Raw genomic sequence first — 20,994 nt, forward strand, 5'->3', positions numbered from 1 at the left:
GTTTACATACAATTAATATACACAAATATGGAGATGGACAAGTAGAAGATACATATATTTGGACAGATATGGAGGTAAACAGACATGCAGGGTAGACACTACAGTAGATAGATACATTACTTCCAAGGTACATTTACTGTATACATTAGTGTGATCCCTGACACAGCAGTTAGTGAAAACACAGCTTTTAGGACTCCCATCCCATATGACAGACCACAATCCCTTCTTTTGTTCCTTTTTGGCAGGGGTGGGGAACCTTTTTTTCTGCCGAGAGCCATTTTGATATATATAACACTATTCGCGGGCCCGATGCAGGCCATGCTGCCTCCATGTGCAGAATTTTTTTCAGCCGGGTGGCATCAAGAAGTAGCCGGGTGGGGGCCTTCGCAATTATGCGTGTGCTGGGAAAAGGGGTATCTCCCTTACCATTCCAGCCCGACAGGTCTCAGGCTGCTCCCCCACTGGCGCTCAGTCAAAAGTGCCCATTATGCAGTGCCCCCTGTATTTGTGCCCTTTATACAGTGCCCCCTGTAGTTTTGCTTTGACCTAATGCAGTGCCCCCAGGCTGAAGTACTGCCCCAGACTGGTCCCTATTACGTAAATTGTGAATATGTTCTCCATCTGTGAAACATTTTAACATCCCATTCCGGTCTATACATTTGTGCAGATGCTTTTACTTCAGTATAATAACCACGACTTTTATTTAGATACCTGGCAACAAGATGCAGATTTGGGGAACAGCAAATACACAGGAGACTATTTTTTTGTTTTTTTAGGTTAAGCTCATACTTTTCTCTTTATGCACAGTAACATCATGAAGAAGAAAACAGACACAAGGAGATGTGACTGAAAATCTGGTGCCACACATCACATCTGGGGGAATTCAATTGCCGACACTGACGCGATCTGCACTCCAGAACGGCACATTGTGCACGCCAGCATCACGTTTTCCCCTTGCCCTCCAATAGAGGTTCAAGGGAAAACCTGCGATATCGGCACCACCGTAAATGGCAGATAGGAGGGTAGCCAGGTGGCACTTCCCGTTGAATTGAATACCCCCATTGTGCCTGCAAATCTGGAGGCACACATTACGTAGAGACTGTAAATCTGGTGGCACACTTCACAAACAAGAACTTGCAGTAACAACTAAAGTTCAATAGAGTACAGATTCTGGGCCTGATTCAGAGCCGGACGCTCTTTCAGAGCGCTCACTCTGAATCAGTGGCCGCCTATTGGTTTTTTTTAGAGCGGCATCCCGGCCGCTCGCATAGCTGTGGGTAACCACCCACAGCTAGTGCGAGCGGCCAGGATGATGGTCGGGATGGTCAAGACCATCGCGACCATCGGACTTGCGACGAGACCCTTGCGGTAGGGTCTCGTTGCCGCAAGTCCCAGTGGACTTCTTGCTCTTACAGAGCAAGAAGTCCACCCACTGACATCACTTGTGATGTCAGTGGGCCCGGCCCCAGACGGTAGGCATTCCCATGGGAATGCCTCCGTCTGGGCAGCCACGCCCCCAGGCCGCCCACCAAAGGGGACGTGCTGTCACTCAACATCGACAGCACGCCCCCCTTGTAGCGAGACCCAGAGCGATGGCTTGCCCGTCGCTATCCGGGTCTCGCGCATGTGCACGACGGAGCCGCCCCCGTCGTGCGCATGCACACTGGGCCAACATCGACCTGCTTGCGAGCGCTCAGCACTCACGAGCGGGTCTGAATCAGGCCCTCAGTCCCAGCCCACAACTACCTTATCTTGCTCCCGCTGCCTCGCTCTGACTGGATCTAACTAGATCCAGCAGGCGCGCGGGGCAGGCTCCTCACGTCGCAGGTGACGTCATGACGCAGTGCACAACTGAGAACGCTTGCCCCTGAAGCGATCGGAGGCTTCTTTAGCCTCCGGTCACTTCAGAGGCCAGCGTTCCACAGCAGGGGTCGGCGGGGAAAAGAGCGGGCGGTAGGCTGTTTCTGCCGGGCGATGTGCCCGCAGAAAACAGAATGGGGAGAACACTGATGTGACATCACACGGGACGGGGCCACAATCGCCGGTGATTACAGCAATGCCCGGAGCATCCTGAGGATGCCCCGGGGAGCTGTAAGGGCAGCGGTGTGACCACCTGACGCGTCCTAAGGACGCACCAGGCGACACTGCTGCATAGATTCTGGCTGCAGGGTGCCATTCTGGCTAGCAGAATAAAGCTCAGAGGGCCAGACCAAATGATTCCGCCGGCCTTATATGTCCCCCCCGGGCCTGAGGTTCCCCATCCCTGCTTTATGGACGCCCAATGCTGTACATAGAGCATATTCAGAGAATCGCCTAAACAGAGCACTATGGGTTTGACACTATAGCAATGAATGTAAAACACAGGAATCGGTACTTTTGGTTACAGGTTCTTCAGGTAGCAAGTTTTGCAAGTGATCATCCATACTAATATAATAAGAATGTTGTATCTGTTTGTTCCAAGTTGGTGCAAAAACGACTGAACCGATTTTCACGAAAACTGCATCATTTTGTAGTGGAAATGCCTAGAAATAACCTTCACCTTGTTTCATCTCGATCCGTCAAGTTAAAGCTGAGTATTAGCCAAAACAAAATGTATTGACATCACAAATGTAAGAGATAGGTGTGGCACCATGCGTGTGGCAGGTAAGGGGTCGGGGGAGGGGAGCTTTGGTCCCCTGCTCACATGAATAGGATAGGCTACATAGCAATCTGTGCACATGGCACACAGTGACATTGGTGTGAGTGGTGGGTGAAAAGGATAGGCTATATAGCAGTCTGCGCACAGGGCACACAGTGACATTGGTGTGAGTGGTGGGTGAATAGGATAGGCTACATAATCTGTGCACAGGTCACATAGTGACATTGGTGTGAGTGGTGGGTGAATAGGATAGGCTACATAGCAATCTGTGCATAGGGCACACAGTGACATTGGTGTGAGTAGTAGGTGAATAGGATAGGCTACATAGCAGTCTGTGCACAGGGCACACAGTGACATTGGTGGATGAATAGGAGAGGTTACATAGCAGTCTGTGCACAGGGCACACAGTGACATTGGTGTGAGTGGTGGGTGAATAGGAGAGGTTACATAATCTGTGCACATGGCACACAGTGACATTGGTGTGAGTGGTGGGTGAATAGGATAGGTTACATAGCAGTCTGTGCACAGGGCACACAGTAACATTGGTGTGAGTGGTGGGTGAATAGGATAGGCTACATAGCAGTCTGTGCACAGAGCACACAGTGACATTGGTGTGAGTGGTGGGTGAATAGGATAGGCTATATAGCAGTCTGCGCACAGGGCACACAGTGACATTGGTGTGAGTGGTGGGTGAATAGGATAGGCTACATAATCTGTGCACAGGGCACACAGTGACATTGGTGTGAGTGGTGGGTGAATAGGAGAGGTTACATAGCAGTATGTGCACAGGGCACACAGTGACATTGGTATGAGTGGTTGGTGAATAGGAGAGGCTACATAGCAGTCTGCGCGCAGGGCACACAGTGACATTGGTGTGAGTGGTGGGTGAATAGGAGAGGCTACATAGCAGTCTGCGCGCAGGGCACACAGTGACATTGGTGTGAGTGGTGGATGAATAGGATAGGTTACATAGCAATCTGTGCACAGGGCACACAGTAACATTGGTGTGAGTGGTGGATGAATAGGAGAGGTTACATAGCAGTCTGTGCACAGGGCACACAGTGACATAGGTGTGAGTGGTGGATGAATAGGATAGGCTACATAGCAGTCTGCACACAGGGCACACAGTGACATTGGTGTGAGTGGTGGGTGAATAGGATAGGCTACATAGCAGTCTGCGCGCAGGGCACACAGTAACATTGGTGTGAGTGGTGGGTGAATAGGATAGGCTACATAGCAGTCGGCGCACAGGGCACACAGTGACATTGGTGTGAGTGGTGGGTGAATAGGAGAGGCTACATAGCAACCTGTGCACAGGGCACACAGTGGCATAGCTGTGAGTGGTCGGTGAATAGGAGAGGTTACATAGCAGTCTGCACACAGGGCACACAGTGACATTGGTGTGAGAGGTGGATGAATAGGATAGGCTACATAGCAGTCGGTGCACAGGGCACACAGTGACATTGGTGTGAGTAGTAGGTGAATAGGATAGGCTACATAGCAGTCTGTGCGCAGGGCACACAGTGACATTGGTGTGAGTGGTGAGTGAATAGGAGAGGCTACACAGCAGTCTGTGCGCAGGGCACACAGTGACATTGGTGTGAGTGGTGGGTGAATAGGAGAGGTTACACAGCAGTATGTGCACAGGGCACACAGTGACATTGGTGTGAGTGGTTGGTGAATAGGAGAGGTTACATAGCAGTCTGTGCACAGGGCACACAGTGACATTGGTGTGAGTGGTGGGTGAATAGGAGAGGTTACATAGCAGTATGTGCACAGGGCACACAGTGACATTGGTATGAGTGGTGGGTGAATAGGAGAGGCTACATAGCAGTCTGCGCGCAGGGCACACAGTGACATTGGTGTGAGTGGTGGGTGAATAGGAGAGGCTACATAGCAGTCTGCACGCAGGGCACACAGTGACATTGGTGTGAGTGGTGGATGAATAGGATAGGTTACATAGCAATCTGTGCACAGGGCACACAGTAACATTGGTGTGAGTGGTGGATGAATAGGAGAGGTTACATAGCAGTCTGTGCACAGGGCACACAGTGACATAGGTGTGAGTGGTGGATGAATAGGATAGGCTACATAGCAGTCTGCACGCAGGGCACACAGTGACATAGGTGTGAGTGGTGGGTGAATAGGATAGGCTACATAGCAGTCTGCGCGCAGGGCACACAGTGACATTGGTGTGAGTGGTGGGTGAATAGGATAGGCTACATAGCAGTCGGCGCACAGGGCACACAGTGATATTGGTGTGAGTGGTGGGTGAATAGGATAGGTTACATAGCAGTCTGTGCACAGAGCACACAGTGACATTGGTGTGAGTGGTGGGTGAATAGGATAGGCTACATAATCTGTGCACAGGAAACACAGTGACATTGGTGTGAGTGGTGGGTGAATAGGAGAGGCTACATAGCAACCTGTGCACAGGGCACACAGTGGCATAGCTGTGAGTGGTGGGTGAATAGGAGAGGTTACATAGCAGTCTGCACACAGGGCACACAGTGACATTGGTGTGAGAGGTGGATGAGTAGGATAGGCTACATAGCAGTCGGTGCACAGGGCACACAGTGACATTGGTGTGAGTAGTAGGTGAATAGGATAGGCTACATAGCAGTCTGTGCGCAGGGCACACAGTGACATTGGTGTGAGTGGTGAGTGAATAGGAGAGGCTACACAGCAGTCTGTGCGCAGGGCACACAGTGACATTGGTGTGAGTGGTGGGTGAAGAGGAGAGGTTACATAGCAGTCTGTGCACAGGGCACACAGTGACATTGGTGTGAGTGGTGGGTGAATAGGAGAGGTTACATAGCAGTATGTGCACAGGGCACACAGTGACATTGGTGTGAGTGGTTGGTGAATAGGAGAGGCTACATAGCAGTCTGCGCGCAGGGCACACAGTGACATTGGTGTGAGTGGTGGGTGAATAGGAGAGGCTACATAGCAGTCTGCGCGCAGGGCACACAGTGACATTGGTGTGAGTGGTGGATGAATAGGATAGGTTACATAGCAATCTGTGCACAGGGCACACAGTGACATTGGTGTGAGTGGTGGATGAATAGGAGAGGTTACATAGCAGTCTGTGCACAGGGCACACAGTGACATAGGTGTGAGTGGTGGATGAATAGGATAGGCTACATAGCAGTCTGCACACAGGGCACACAGTGACATTGGTGTGAGTGGTGGGTGAATAGGATAGGCTACATAGCAGTCTGCGCGCAAGGCACACAGTGACATTGGTGTGAGTGGTGGGTGAATAGGATAGGCTACATAGCAGTCGACGCACAGGGCACACAGTGATATTGGTGTGAGTGGTGGGTGAATAGGATAGGCTACATAATCTGTGCACAGGGCACACAGTGGCATTGGTGTGAGTGGTGGGTGAATAGGATAGGCTACATAGCAGTCTGTGCACAGGGCACACAGTGACATAGGTGTGAGTGGTGGGTGAATAGGATAGGCTACATAATCTGTGCACAGGGCACACAGTGACATTGGTGTGAGTGGTGGATGAATAGGATAGGCTACATAGCAGTATGTGCACAGGGCACACAGTGACATTGGTGTGAGTGATGGGTGAAGGCGCTGCTGCCACCAGTCTGTATAGCGCTGCTGGTCACATGGGCCACTCCAGCGACAGGGCCTCTATGCAAAGCAATACAACTAGAACACTTCAAATAAAAAAATGTTGGCAGAAGCGATCTCATCGCGGTTGATGTCACGGGCAACAGCTAGTTTCTTCATAAAATGTCATTCAATGACAAATCTTAGATCCAAAGCTAATAGATGTATTGCAGGTTACACCACTATGCGCCTATCGCTGACGTCTTATGTTCACTGGCCTTTACTGCCATTAAGAAGGAATAGCGGGAAGAAGCAAGCCATATTAGATTCCTTTAGCATGTAAGCGCTCACTAGAAGGGTCCTCTCTTCATAATTATGTCATTGCAGTTGTAGTATTGTCTGTTACGTTCAAATTCTATCACCTTGCACCTACAGTCAGGTGCATAAATATTGGGACATTGACAGAATTTTCATATTTTGGCCTCTATTCACCACCACAATGGCTTTGAAATGAAACAAACAAGATGTGCTTTAACTGCAGACTTTCAGATTTAATTTGAGGGTAATTATATCCAAATCAGGTGAACAGTGTAGGAATTACAACGGTTTCTATATGTGCCTCCCACTTGTTAAGGGGCCAAAAGTAATGGGACTATCAACTCAAAAGCTATTTCATGGACAGGTGTGGGCTATTCCCTCGTTATTTCATTATCAATTAAGCAGGTAAAAGGTCTGGAGTTGATTATAGGTGTGACATTTGCATTTGGAATCAGTTGCTGTCGACTCTCAATATGAGATCCAAAGAGCTGTCACTATCAGTGAAGCAAGCCATCATTAGGCTGAATAATCAAAACAAACCCATCAGAGAGATAGCAAAAACATTAGGTGTGGCCAAATCAACTGTTTGGAACATTCTTAAAAAGAAAGAACGCATCGGAGAGCTCAGCAACACCAAAAGACCCGGAAGACCACGGAAAACAACTGTGGTGGATGACAGAAGAATTATTTCCCTGGTGAAGAAAAACCCCTTCACAACAGTTGGCCAAATCAAGAACACTCTCCAGGAGGTAGGTGTATATGTGTCAAAGTCAACAATCAAGAGAAGACTTCACAAGAGTGAATATAGAGGGTTCACCACAAGATGTAAACCATTGGTGAGCCTCAAAAACAGGAAGACCAGATTAGAGTTTGCCAAACAACATCTAAAAAAGCCATTACAGTTCTGGAACAACATCCTATGGACAGATGAGACAAAGATCAACTTGTACCAGAGTGATGGGAAGAGAAGAGTATAGAGAAGGAAAGGAACTGCTCATAATCCAAAACATACCACCTCATCAGTGAAGCATGGTGGTGATAGTGTCATGGCGTGGGCATGTATGGCTGCCAATGGAAGGTTCCCTTTTATTTATTGATGATGTGACTGCTGACAAAGCAGCAGAATGAATTCTGAAGTGTTTCAGGCAATATTATATGCTCATATTCAGTCAAATGCTTCAGAACTCATTGGACGGCGCTTCACAGTGCAGATGGACAATGACCCGAAGCATACTGCAAAAGCAACCAAAGAGTTTTTTTAAGGCTAAAAAGTGGAATGTTATGCAATGGCCAAGTCAATCCCCTGACCTGAATCCGATTGAGCATGCATTTCACTTGATGAAGACAAAACTGAAGGGAAAAGGCCCTAAGAACAAGCATTAACTGAAGACATTTGCAGTAGAGGCCTGGCAGAGCATCACCAGGGATGAAACCCAGCGTCTGGTGATGTCTATGCGTTCCAGACTTCAGGCTGTAATTGCCTGCAAAGGATTTGCAACAAAGTATTAAAAAGTGAAAGTTAGATTTAGAATTGTTTAGTTTGTCCCATTACTTTTGGCCCCTTAAAAAGTGGGAGGCACGTATAGAAACTGTTGTAATTCCTACACCGTTCACCTGATTTGGATGTAATTACCCTCAAATTAAATCTGAAAGTCTGCAGAGCAGGGAGCAGTTTTCATCCCATGTCAAAGGTAGCATGCTCAGATTTGCTATCCTGGAGACCACATGCCAATGACAATTGGTGACAATTTATATGCCACATCATTGAAATATGTGGCTCTCCAAGCTGTATTTAGAACAAACATGTTACATATACCCCTTTCAGATAGAAATGTTCCTAAAACCCAGCATTCGAGGGCCGGGTCATTTTGCTAGTCCCAGCCTGACCCCCCTATCATAGCAATTTTACCCGGTGGCCGCACCGATTGGCTGGCGGTCCACGAGCCGCGACTGGCACTAAATTCAGTATGCAGCCAGCTACCACTGTTTGGTCGAGGCACGCGGCCGGAGCCCAATTTAAACAGGCAGCAGCAGCCGCTTGTTGCCTGGCGCTGGGACAGTGACAGTCCCAGCTCCGGCCAGTTGCCAAAGTGAAGTGCTGGTATGACATACATTTTCATACCGGCAAACTTCAAGCACTGATCAACACAGGTGTTTTTTTTGTCTGAAAGGGTCAACCCAGGTCGATAAATTGCCAGGTCTCCCACCTTGGTAAAAACCAGGGTCGAAGTCCCGGAAATTTTGACCGGGGCTGACCCTTTCACACAGAAAAAGGACCCGCGTTGATCAGAAAATTACCGGGATAAAGTGCTTTACCCGGTAGTTTGATTCCTTTACAAACCCTTTCACACAGAAAAGCAGACAATTAAAGAGGACAATCACTTTTGGACTAACCCCCTCTCCACCTACTAAGATCTGCCAGATCGTACTGAACTGGTCAATCTGACCAGCCCATATCAGCAGAGATCCATAGAGGGCTGGACAGACAGAGTAATGGCGCAACATCCCGTGCAAGGCAAGTTCAGGATCCAGGTGTGGCGCAGCCGATGGCTTATTTCACCCACAGCATTTTTTGTCCAGCCGGGAAAAAAAAACGGACATTTTTTTTCCCTGTAGGCCAGTCCTTTTCACACACAACGGTTTTGTGCCGTGTGTGATGTTTTTGCCGTGTGTAATCAATCCTTAACACTGAAACCGGGGGCGGCAGCCGTCCTAGTCAGTGGTGAAAACGGCTGTAACGCGGCGGCCGTCCTGTTTTTGTGCAGTGTGGAAGCCCTAATGTTTTTAACTTATAACGTCAGTTGCCGGACGGACAAAACTGTTGTGTGTGAAATAGCCCTATCTGCTGTGTTGGGTATGAAATCCCAGCTGTCGGGGTTCAGAATACCGATAGCGGCATCCCGTCACCCATAGGGACGAACGGCAAGGGTTCTCCTAACCCTCCCTCCCCGGTGCCTAACCCAACCCCCCCCCCCCAGTGCCTAACCTCTCCCTCCCTGCGCCCTATACCTAACACCCCCTCCCCGATGCCTAACCCAAACCTCCCCCCCTAGTGCCTAACCTCTCCCTCCCCGTGCTCTAAACCTAACACCCCCTCCCCGATGCCTAAACCTAACCTCCCCCTCCCTGCACCCTAAACCTAACACCCCCTCCCCGGTGCCTAAACCTAACCTCCCCCTCTAGAGCCTAAACCTAACCTCCCCCTCCCCGGTGCCTAACCCTCCCCCTAGTACCTAACCCCACATCCTAACCTCCCCCTAACACCCCGATACTTACCTTCGGGATGCTGACAGTTGGGATACTGGTGCCGAAAGCCCGACCTGTCGGGATTTCGCCACCGGTATTTAGACCGTCAGCATCCCGTACGCCGGGATGACGACTACATCTCCTATCTGCTACCAGCGGAAAGATGACAAGGCTGAGAAAGCAGGCCAAAGACAATACAGATAGGTTCTCTATACAGTCAGGTAAGGAATAAATATCTGCTATAAAGGTCACCAGCCAGCGTTCACTGACCATAGTGTAGTACAGTTATATATTATTAGCACCACGTGTCAATTTAACACACAAGGTATGAAAGAGGTGTATAAATCTACCACATTTTCCTCTTTAAATGTAGAAGAAAGATAGAGGAAACGCGACAAATTAAATGAGCCCACTACAACAAGAGCGGTAATAAAGTGGAAAAATACCTTTAAATAATATGGCGGATTTACAATGAGTTGAGCCCGATAGAAATACATTAAGATTAAATCAGGAAACGCAGGAGCGCGTTTCTACCTACCAGAGAAATACCGGCACGCATGGCAGTGCAGAACCACAAAGTGGACCCTGGGGACCCCTGTCTTTCTAATGTCCTTAATGTGAAATGATCCTCTGTAGGTAGATATTGTCTATACCCAACGCGTTTCACCTGTCTATGGCAGTCTTCATATAGGTATGTGGGATAATACTAGATTCAAACTATGGGCCCGATTCAGCAGCGATCGCAAATGCAACTACGTACGCAGACCGAGCGATTATTTGCTAATTCACATGCATAAAAGCCGGACTGCGCATGGGCGGTGAACGCACTGTGATTACGCACGTACAGAGGGATCCATCGCAGAGCGAGTCACAGGCTCGTGGGCAGAGAAACGCAGGCGTGACAGTCCGTTTGAACGCCATTTCATGGGCGTGCAAAAATTAGCCACTACGATGGCATACGCAGCATGAGAGCCCTCTGCGTGCAACGAGACTGCATGCAATATCTGTTGGCTGGTCAGACCTGGTGTAAATGCTGCGTGACTGTCGATGTGCATCGATGGTACCAATGTTTTCGCAGAAGAGCGAGGTTGGACGGATATGAGAAGGCAGCAGTGGGCATCTTTATGGCGACTGTTTTGGCAAGCAATTGTTTCGCACCTATGTTCTGTGCAAAATCGCAGCTGCGATCGCTACTGAATCAGGCCCTATGTCCCATTCAGCATTGCCCTAAATACATGTGCAGGGGAACGGTAATAAGTCTGTATAAATAGCAAGCGTCGTGCTAATTAGCCTCGTTTCTGTGTCACTGGACGATGAATGGTGCCAATAATACTTTGCGACTAACAATCAGCATTTTCCCAGGAGCTCGCAAAATCATCATAGCCTGCAGAACCGCGCTAATTGCTAAGAGCACATATGAGCATGTCGGCAACTTCGCTTTCCCACTAGAAAGATGCAACAAGTGGAAAAAAGGTGAGGCCGGGTTCTGGACTATAGACAGACAGTAATTAGATAGAGAATGGGCCGTATTCAATTAGTTTCGCACACGCGACACTTTTCCGCCTGCTGCACTTTGCGTGTTTTGCACGCAAAAACTTTTCGTGCGCCCCCCCCCCGCTATTCGCCGTATTCAATTCCAAAGGATGCGAAAATGCTTCCCGGTGAAACTCAAACAGGCGAAAAGTGCTGTCAAAGATAGGGAAATCAGCCTGACACCCCCCGAGTACTGATGTCCCCGAATAGCCCTCCTGAAGCTATTTGGGGTACTTAAGTGCTTTCAATTGCCTCTATATAGCGTCTTTGAGCAAGTGGTGAAGAATAGCATTAAGCAGTATTTTTTCGTAAAAATAAGTAGTCCTGTCAAATTTGGGGTATTTGAAAATGGGTGCTAGCATAGTTTAAATTCGCTAAAGTGAAGTTTTAAGGGACGTCAAAAACGCACCTTCAGCAAGTACCTGCAATCCAAAAAAACACCTCCCCCATACTTGCAGAACCCCCAAAAGTCTATTTTGCTAGTTTTTATGTGTATCCCCCCCACTTTGTACTTTTTCGCCCCCATTTTCAAAGTCATTTTTTGGGGTGTCCCTCTTTTTTTTTTACGCAGTTAACTTTTGGGGGACTGTCCCAAGGGTGCAGAGTGGTTTACGCACCTTTGCACCCCACAACCGCAATTCTGCACTCTTTTCCGCCTGCTATTCATAGGCGAAACTTTTTCGCCTATTACATTGCATTGACTTTCCGCAAATGTGAAAAGTCTTTGCCATTGAATACGGCAAAAAGTTTCCGCCTGGCGAAATTACGTCATCTGCGATACTTTTTCGCAGGTTACAGCTTTTCACCGCTAATTGAATACGGCCCAATGTCTAGATAGACACCAGATGTTAGAAACAGGGACAAAAGGTCGACAGGGACAAAAGTCAGACACACTAAAGTTCGCCATGTAAGAAGGTCGACAGGGTAAAAAAATTGACACAAAAATGGTCGACTTTTTTTTTTTATTTTATTTTTTTTTAGGGTTAGACATTTACTGGAGGGTTAGGGTTAGGCACTTACCCCCACGGTTGGGGTTAGGCACCAAGGGGAGAGTTAGGGTTAGGGTGAAGATTAGGGCTAAAAAAAAACAAAAAAAAAAAAACTTGTCCCTGTTGACCTTTTGTCCCTGTCTAACATCTGGTGTCTGTCTAATTACTGTCTATCTCGTATACCACACCCGGTGAGCCCAGGGCACTACACGGAGCTCAATTAGTGGGTGGAGGAAAAATAAATACACAAACAATATATAAAAAAAATATATGATTAAATTAAATCTGATTAAATAAACAATGTGTCCGTCTCTAGTAACAATCTCGCCACAGCGCTGCCAGACTAAACGGGATAGTCACCCGTAAAAACTAGATAAAACAATAGTGAAGGGGGTGCGGTGTGGTGAGCTGCTGTTGTGTACTGTTAATGACATAAATACACACACAATACATTCATTCAATTGTCCAAAATTAATTGACCTCATATTTAGGCGTGTTATTTTATATATGCATTCTATATATTTTTTTATGGTGCATACACACGATCAGATTTTTTCTTCAGATATGGACGATAACGATTTAAAAATCGTTCAGTCGTTCATATCTGATGGAAAATCGTTCATATCTGACATGCCTGAACTATGGACGATCAACGATGCGCGTTCCCGTTTGTCAGATAACGATATCTGATATCTGATGTGTTTGCAGTCAGACTTGGACGATTCCATTCATTTTAATGCAGTCAAAAATCGTTCAATCGTTCAAATCGTTCAAAACTTTGGTCAAATCGTCCAAATCGTTTAATTGTTCAATCGTTCATCTGAAAATCTGACAAGTCTGACAAATCTGACCGTGTGTATGCTCCATTATATATAGAAAAAAAATATTTATTTAATGGTTTACAATAGCTGTCAATATTTATATACACATTATGGACAATTGATATAATGTAATGTGTATATATATCGTTGACAATACACAACAGCAGCTCACCACACTGCCACCTCTTCACTCTCTATTGCTTTCTCTCACCTTCCCTCTGCTTTATAAACCAGCCGGGGACACCACGTCTCCAGAGCAGCCTGGCCTAGATTCCAGGTGTGTCCGACACTATGATAGAGACGTGACACATTACTTCTAGGAAAAGTGACATCACTTATTGTCTTGATAAATATGGTGGAGAGTGGTACGTCCGGCATCACTCCAGTATCTTACGCCCATAGTTGCCCCACGTAAGCTCTTCATTTCCCTCAGACTCCCTATTCAAATATCGCCACCAACTCCGGTCTCTCATAGCGAATGACAGTAATGTTCACCCCTATAGCATAATGGGATGTTTAGTTGCATAAATGGTTTTATCCTTTATTCATAAGCACCAGTTATCACAGAATTGCATTTATCTTCATCAGTCCTCGAGCCAGTGGAGCTTACAATCTAACTTCCACTGCAAATTTAGTCCAAATGCAATTAACCTACCAGTAGGTCTTAGCCAGGGGCAGAGAACCAGAGCACCCAAAGGTAATCCCCGTGAACACAAGGAGGGCACAAAGTAACTGCAGATAAAGTATAATCAATAAAGGGGATAGCAATGCTAACTACTCTGCCAACAGTCTGTCCATAATTAACCCAGGAACTACAGAAGTACTTATTCAAGCTTTATAAAGACCTGCTGGAAACTCTGATTAATGCATCCAAAAGGAAAAGACAAATCTTGACTTATAATCAGGGCCATAACTAGGGTGGTGCGGCCGGTACCATGGCACAGGGCACCGGGCACTGTTTGGGCCTATCAATTTTCTGTTTATTATCATTCTCACTTGTAGCTTCCTCTTATTTCATCCCCAGCATCTCCCGGCCTCCCCTATCTCTTCCCTGGCCCTTCCCCATGAGGCCATTACCCTATTTTTGGGTGCATTATGTCCCTTTAAAAAATGATGGTCGGTGCCAATGCTCTTTCTGGCACAGGGCACCAAAAGGTCTAGTTACGGCTCTGCTTATAATTGCCAGTGGCTTTTTCCAGACTAAGTCACCTGCATTTAGGCTAGACCCATGGCTATTATTGTGACCGTTTACTTTATGTTACATTGAACAACATCATACCTGTCTTGTGCTGCTGCATCGGCAGACTAAGAGCTACATACTACACCAGGCTGTTTTGGACACATAGGGCCAAATGTAATAGGGTGAGAGTTTAGAAAATGTGAGAGTTTAGGAGTAATCTCTCACATTGGTTGAGTTTTATCTTCAAAATGGGAAAACATCTGAATGAGATTTTAAATCGTGAGAGTTTTTGAAGTCTGAAAAAAACATGCAAGTTCACTCTGTTACTCTGTTTTTGGACTCTATTACATTGGCAAAGTTTAAAAAGTGTCAGAAACTCTCACTTTTCTAAACTCTCACCCTATTACATTTGGCCCATAGTGTTCATTCTAGTACACTGCACCTGTTAAAAACTGTGCAGTTCCTGTTTCCTATCTGGGGTGTTGCTCTCTGTTCTGGTGCTTCTGTCACATGCTGGTCTGTATCTCAGCAGTTTGCGGCATCAGCTGAGTGTGCTAGATGCACCAGAGCAGAGGGCGTCACCCCAGGCAGGAGAGAGGAACTGCACCGGATCTGACAGGTGCAGGGTACTAGAATGAAAAATACACATATATATCACAGCATCCTTGTCCGATTGTCCCATTTGTCATTGTTCCCACAGTGAACCTGCAGTTACCTAAACACGCAGATAAATAGTGAAGTATAGTGCCCCCTGCTGGAATACTATAGGATGGCAGTCACTGAAGACTACTGTAGCCTAGTCCTTATGGACTCAGAACTGTATGCTGCTCTGTTATAACAGCCTTGGTCAATTTTGTATGATTGTGATGGACTGCTGCCCTAACTGTGGAACACACGTTACCCGTTACCATGGGAGATTACTTATGAAACTGCATCATCTCCGTAGTTTATCACAGTGTAATGAAAGTGACATTGGCATAAAACAGTACTCAGAAGGTCTCACGATCATTTTTATTTGGGCGATGCCCACGTTTCTTCATGTACACACAGGTATAAAGTGTCAGTCCTCATAAAACAGCGACACATGCGCCTCTGTCGGCTCCAAACTTGCTGTACCTTTCCCCACGTCCTCCCTTCCTGGCTGGAAGTCTCTCTCGGTGCAGTGTCCGACCAGCAAGGAGCTCATTTCTTTTTCATGGCTCTCTTGCCCTCACCCTTTTTGGGCGGACCTTTACCACGAAGTCGCCGCAAACGTTTCATTTCGTCCTTGAAGTCCTCATGCTCATCCCTACAAGAGGCACCATGTTATATTAACCCATGATCAGCGCCTAATACCATACATTACGGGGCCATAGTAACTTCTAATGACTTATAGAATATACTTATATAATATAATGGACTTCCATAAGGCCTCCTGTAACTTTTATTAAAGACACTGCCTTTTCTTACCAGCTTCCTAACCTGCTTTATAGGCATGTATTTATATCATCAGGCAGAACGGTTTATGACTATTGTCCTTGGATGACACCAGGCTGCTTTCCAGATACTGTTACAGAGGGTAAAGCGGATCTGTTCTGTGTGTTCCAGGGCAACTAAACAGAGAATGTAAAAGCAGATCTGTGTTGTGTGTTGTTCCAGGGCAACTCGACAGAGGGTAAAGCAGATCTGTGCTGTGTGTTCCAGGGCAACTAGACAGAGGGTAAAGCAGATCTGTGTTGTGTGTTGTTCCAGGGCAACTCGACAGAGGGTAAAGCAGATCTGTGCTGTGTGTTCCAGGGCAACTAGACAGAGGCTAAAGCAGATCTGTGCTATGTGTTCCAGGGCAACTAGACAAAGGGTAAAGCAGATCTGTGCTATGTGTTCCGGGGCAACTAGACAGAGGCTAAAGCAGATCTGTGCTGTGTGTTCCAGGGCAACTAGACAGAGACTAAAGAAGATCTGTGCTATGTGTTCCGGGGCAACTAGACAGAGGCTAAAGCAGATCTGTGCTGTGTGTTCCAGGGCAACTAGACAGAAGGTAGTTGTAACTGTTTCCAGTCTGCCGCCAACTGGCAGGTCGTAGAAGAGACTGTGTGACACAGTCATTTATTTTGATGCCTAGTCAACGTGGGGAGATCGAGGAAGGAGAAAATATTTAGGATCATAGGGAATGAAAATGTGTGATAAGACCAATAACTTCTCTCCAAAGAGGTACTACCTTTGGACAGGACCATTTTATTTATATATATATATATATATATATATATATATATATATATATATATATATATATATATATATATATATATATATATATATATATATGTATATATAAATATAATAAAGAGCCCTCATTGGTACAACCTCCCCAGCATCTATCTGATGTAACATGATATATTCTGTGCAGTCGAGAAGGCACATAGTACCATCTGTATAGTAGTTACTGCTTGTAATTCTTATGTGTTTGTGGATATACTCAGTATGTGCTGCAAGTAATTAGAGCCTAGTTAGGACTCTAAAGATATACTCTTATAAAGAAAACATATGGATATTACTGTGCTTGATATTGAGTTGATCGCAATTGAATAAAAAAATGTAACAGTCTATATGGTGCGCTTGCTCTATATTATTAAACAGGAAGCTTGTTATATTTCACCGATAAAAAGAGTTTTTAATATAAATACATACACGTACTAAAAATACTGGGCCTGATTCTGCAAGGATCGTAACTGCAAAGCTGCACGCAGGCTATAGATATATGATGTATGCACGCAGGCTATAGATATATGATGTATGCAGGCTATAGATATATGATGTATGCACGCAGGCAGCGATTCTTGCAGATATGGTAATGCAGCATGAGGCATCACGCCTCCTGTGCATTACTTATCCAAGCTGCGTTGTCCAACGCAGCATCGGATAATCTGCATAACATCGTCCGGCTGCGGTGACCGATAGGGTCCTGCAGCCGCCCGCCGCAGTTTAGAGGAAGGGGCCAGGAAATCTCCGTCAGCCGACGGAGATCTTGGCTTCTTCCCTCCCCCGCAACAGCAACGACACACCTCCATTTCGTGAAACAGAGGGCATCACTGCCCCCTCCCTGCCCACAAACAGCAGCAGACTGTCAATCACCGAGCGATTTAGTATTACCCACTCTGCACTCTCGCAAAATGGGTCCTGCGCCTGTGCAGATTCTAAAACATCGGGAATCTGCATTCAGCAGTGCACTAGCGTGCATTGCTGAATCAGGCCCGCAAATGGATATTGAATTTACACATGAAACAGCAATCTCATTATTTGACATGTATATCTAAAATTGCATATAACCCACAGAACTTTCGAGGATATATACCGTATATACTCGAATATAAGCCGAGTTTTTCAGCACATTTTTGTGCTGAAAAAGTACCCCCTCGGCTTATACTCCAGTCAAGTGTAGCGCTGACCGGACGGAGTTCGGTCAGCGCTACACACTGCCAAACACACAGCCGCCGGAGCCGGCAGCTGCGTGTTTGGTGTAATCAGCAGCCGCTGAGAGTCTGTCAGACTCACTGCGGGAGCCATCTTCCGGCTCCCGCAGTGGGTAATGAGAGAGACGTTGTCATGACGACGTCTCTCCCATACAAAGCGGCCGGAGGAGCGGACAGCGGCGGGACCAGGAGCGGGAGTTTCAAGTAAGTGATTTATTTATTCTTTTAAATTCTTACTACTTTTCTCTCTACTGGGGGGGCGATTACTACAGGGGGCACTACCAGGGGGAACTACAAGGGGGGGATTACTACAGGGGGCACTACCAGGGGGGGATTACTACAGGGGGCACTACCAGGGGGGGATTACTACAGGGGGCACTACAAGGGGGGGGGGATTACTACAGGGGGCACTACAAGGGGGGGGGGATTACTACAGGGGGCACTACAAGGGGGGGGATTACTACAGGGGGCAATTACTACAGGGGGAACTACAAGGGGGGGATTACTACAGGGGGCACTACCAGGGGGGGGATTACTACAGGGGACACTGAAAGGGGGGATTACTACTGGGGGCACAACCAGGGGGAATTACTACTGGGGGCACTACCAGCTGCTGCCATTTCCCACACTAGGCTTATACTCGAGTCAATACATTTTCCCAGTTTTTGGGGGTAAAAGTAGGTACCTCGGCTTATATTCGGGTCGACTTATACTCGAGTATATACGGTATGTGTCCAATTCTTTTAGTATCACTTGGATTCCAAACCACACATCGGTGGCAAAAACCAAGGATACCTGGAGTGTGGGGACGTCAACGCGCTTCGTCCCGTGGATAACCGGGACTTTCTCAAGACTCGAAACTGAGTCAAGTTGCGGATTTACTCATTACAATTAAGCAATTTATGTGTGGTTTAGAATCCAAGTTATACTAAAAGAATTGGACACATATATATCCTCGAAAGTTCTGTGGGTTACATGCAGTTTTAGTTATACATGTCCAAGATTGCTGTTCCATGTGAAATTCAATATCCATCTGTGTTTTTAGTATGTGTATGTATTTGTATTAAAAACTCTTTTTTATTGGTGAAATATAACAAGCCTCCTGTTTAATAATATAGAGCAAACACACCATATAGTCTTAGATTTTTTCTTCAATTGCGATCAACTCAATATCAAGCGCAGTAATATCTATACATCCATGTGTCTTGCATTACAGAATCGTTGGTGCCCTATAAAGAAACTATTTCCTTTCAATGAAATATAGTACACATATAATTGCTATTACATGTTCAACTTTCATTTGCCGAACCCTGGTTAGGAAACGCTTGTTTAGATTGGTCCCAGAAGGCCTCGTTTTTGCAGCTGGCTAGTATAGTACAGGCCTAGGTTATCTCTATTAAGCTTTATAGGACTATAGAACAATAATGATACTGTGCAGAGCTTCTTATGTAATTACCTGTAAAGCCCAAGAAACCTCAGGTTCCGCATGAGGGGTACATAGATATTGTGCGGCGGGTACCAGTCATAGACCTCTTTCCTTCTCGCCATTGGCTGCTCACTGAAAAGCGTCACCACCTTCATCGAGCGGGTGTCAGTCGGCCTCACTACCTCTCCAAAGATCCTGGCGCTCAGGCGCGACATTCGGACAGCGTAGCTCGACAGGGAGGCCATTGGCGAGGCTGCTGGTGGTGAAACGTCACTGCAAAGGGGGCGAACACATGGAAAGAGACATTATGTTACTCGATCATCAATGATACAGTACAAAAGACTAAATGCATGTTATGTACTTGATTTTAACGTTGAACTTTGCCCGCAATGGAAACCCCCTGTAACAACCAAATTGCGCCACTGCGGCTGCGAGCCCTGGTGCGTTGAAAACGTACACGACTCTGCGTCGCTCGTGACTGAGGGACCTGGGTTTCCGTTGCAGAGTGCTTGCAAGACCGAATACCTCATCTATCACTGCTTTTAATTAACCTCACCCCCAGAATCCACATACTGGGAGGGTTACCATGATTTTCACTACTACATCATGGAGGGAGGGGGGGCACAGCAATCTGACCGGCACTAAGTGTTATTATTACTGTATTATGACCCTACCCAGATGCTACTACTCACCCTGGTCACTTTCCGTGTCCTCTGTCACCCCGGCTGAAACGTAACCCGGCTGCGGGGAAGAAAAAGAGATATGCACAGAAAGTCCGTCCGGAAATCCTTCCCCCATGTGAGCGACACATTAGTGAGACTGGCAGCGTGACTTCCGCATCCGGGTAACATTCCGGTATGACCGTCAGTAATACAAATATTATTCTTCTGTGTCAAAGTCTGGCTAACTGAACGCCATAAGCATTAAATAGTCCCCATCACTGTCATATATTGTCCCTGTTTTAAAATTAGGGCATTGGGTTACCTTGGTCCCCCAGGCCTCCTGTACAGCCTGGGTGACCCCACACCAGTATCAACAATAAATAGAATTACTGGTTGCATTGCAGATACAGACCCAACACACACACAGCAGCCTCAGGTCCATTGAATGCATGAGCACTCTCCATTACAAGGCTGGCTCCCAGCTCACAGGGCTATAGAGTGAGTCAGCCTGTAATAACAGTAATATGTCACTGACAGCTATTTTATGTAATCTGTAATAATATGCCCCATTGGCAGGAGGAGGCTGAGAAATGAGAGGAGTGATGGCAGGTGGGGCCTCACGGAGGTATGTGGAAAAATTCCTGCCATGTCCGATAAAGAATGAACACGATGTTGAAGCTCTTTAAATTGAGCTCTTTACGTATGTACTGTACTCAGGGCCTGATTCAGCAAGGATCCATATCGCGACCGCAGCTTCGTAATCGCATGTAGGTCTGCTGCAAAAATATGCTAATGAATGCAATCTCAATGCGGTCGCACTGCCATCATAGAGACGCCCACTGCCCCACTACCGCTATCACATCCGTAATACCTTGCGGACCTCCATTAACATCGGCCCCTGGCTCAGAATTACAGCAGCCTGACCTTACATAGAAATTGCTAACCTCGTTGCGTGCAGTAAGTACTCAAGCTGCGTATGAAATGACTAATTTATGCACGCCCTTGTAATGGCGTTCAAAACGGATAGGCATGCCTGCTTTTTGCCGACCACTCCCCCCCCCGTCAACATCCCCAGGCGCTTACTGCCTGTTAATCGCTCTGTGTGATCGCAGTGGTGCCTTCGCGCACACGCACTGCGATGCATGCGCTGTACGCAACAATC

General features: G+C 46.8%; 1 protein-coding gene across 1 annotated transcript; it reads right to left on the reverse strand.

The window, feature by feature from the left end:
* Nucleotides 1–15,291: 15,291 nt before the first annotated feature.
* Nucleotides 15,292–19,992, reverse strand: MRPS33 (mitochondrial ribosomal protein S33). Its single transcript, XM_088448758.1, has 3 exons — nt 19,863–19,992; nt 19,201–19,443; nt 15,292–15,583 (listed from the first exon to the last, which is right to left on the reverse strand). Exons 2-3 carry the CDS (start codon nt 19,413–19,415, stop codon nt 15,478–15,480), a joined length of 321 nt encoding a protein of 106 aa, XP_088304884.1. The 5' UTR covers nt 19,416–19,443; nt 19,863–19,992; the 3' UTR covers nt 15,292–15,477.
* Between the last annotated feature and the right edge of the window lie 1,002 nt (nt 19,993–20,994).

The sequence above is a fragment of the Taudactylus pleione genome, unplaced genomic scaffold (genome assembly GCF_031769625.1).
Source record: "Taudactylus pleione unplaced genomic scaffold, aTauple2 ptg000465l, whole genome shotgun sequence".
In the NCBI taxonomy this organism is placed as follows: Eukaryota; Metazoa; Chordata; class Amphibia; order Anura; family Myobatrachidae; genus Taudactylus; species Taudactylus pleione.

Coding starts and splice junctions, on each gene's coding strand:
- MRPS33 (XM_088448758.1), bottom strand. CDS start 19,415: ATGGCCTCCCTGTCGAGCTACGCTGTCCGAATGTCGCGCCTGAGCGCC. Junction 15,584..19,200: donor AGGTTTCTTGGGCTTTACAG/GTAATTACATAA, acceptor TGCCTCTTGTAG/GGATGAGCATGAGGACTTCA.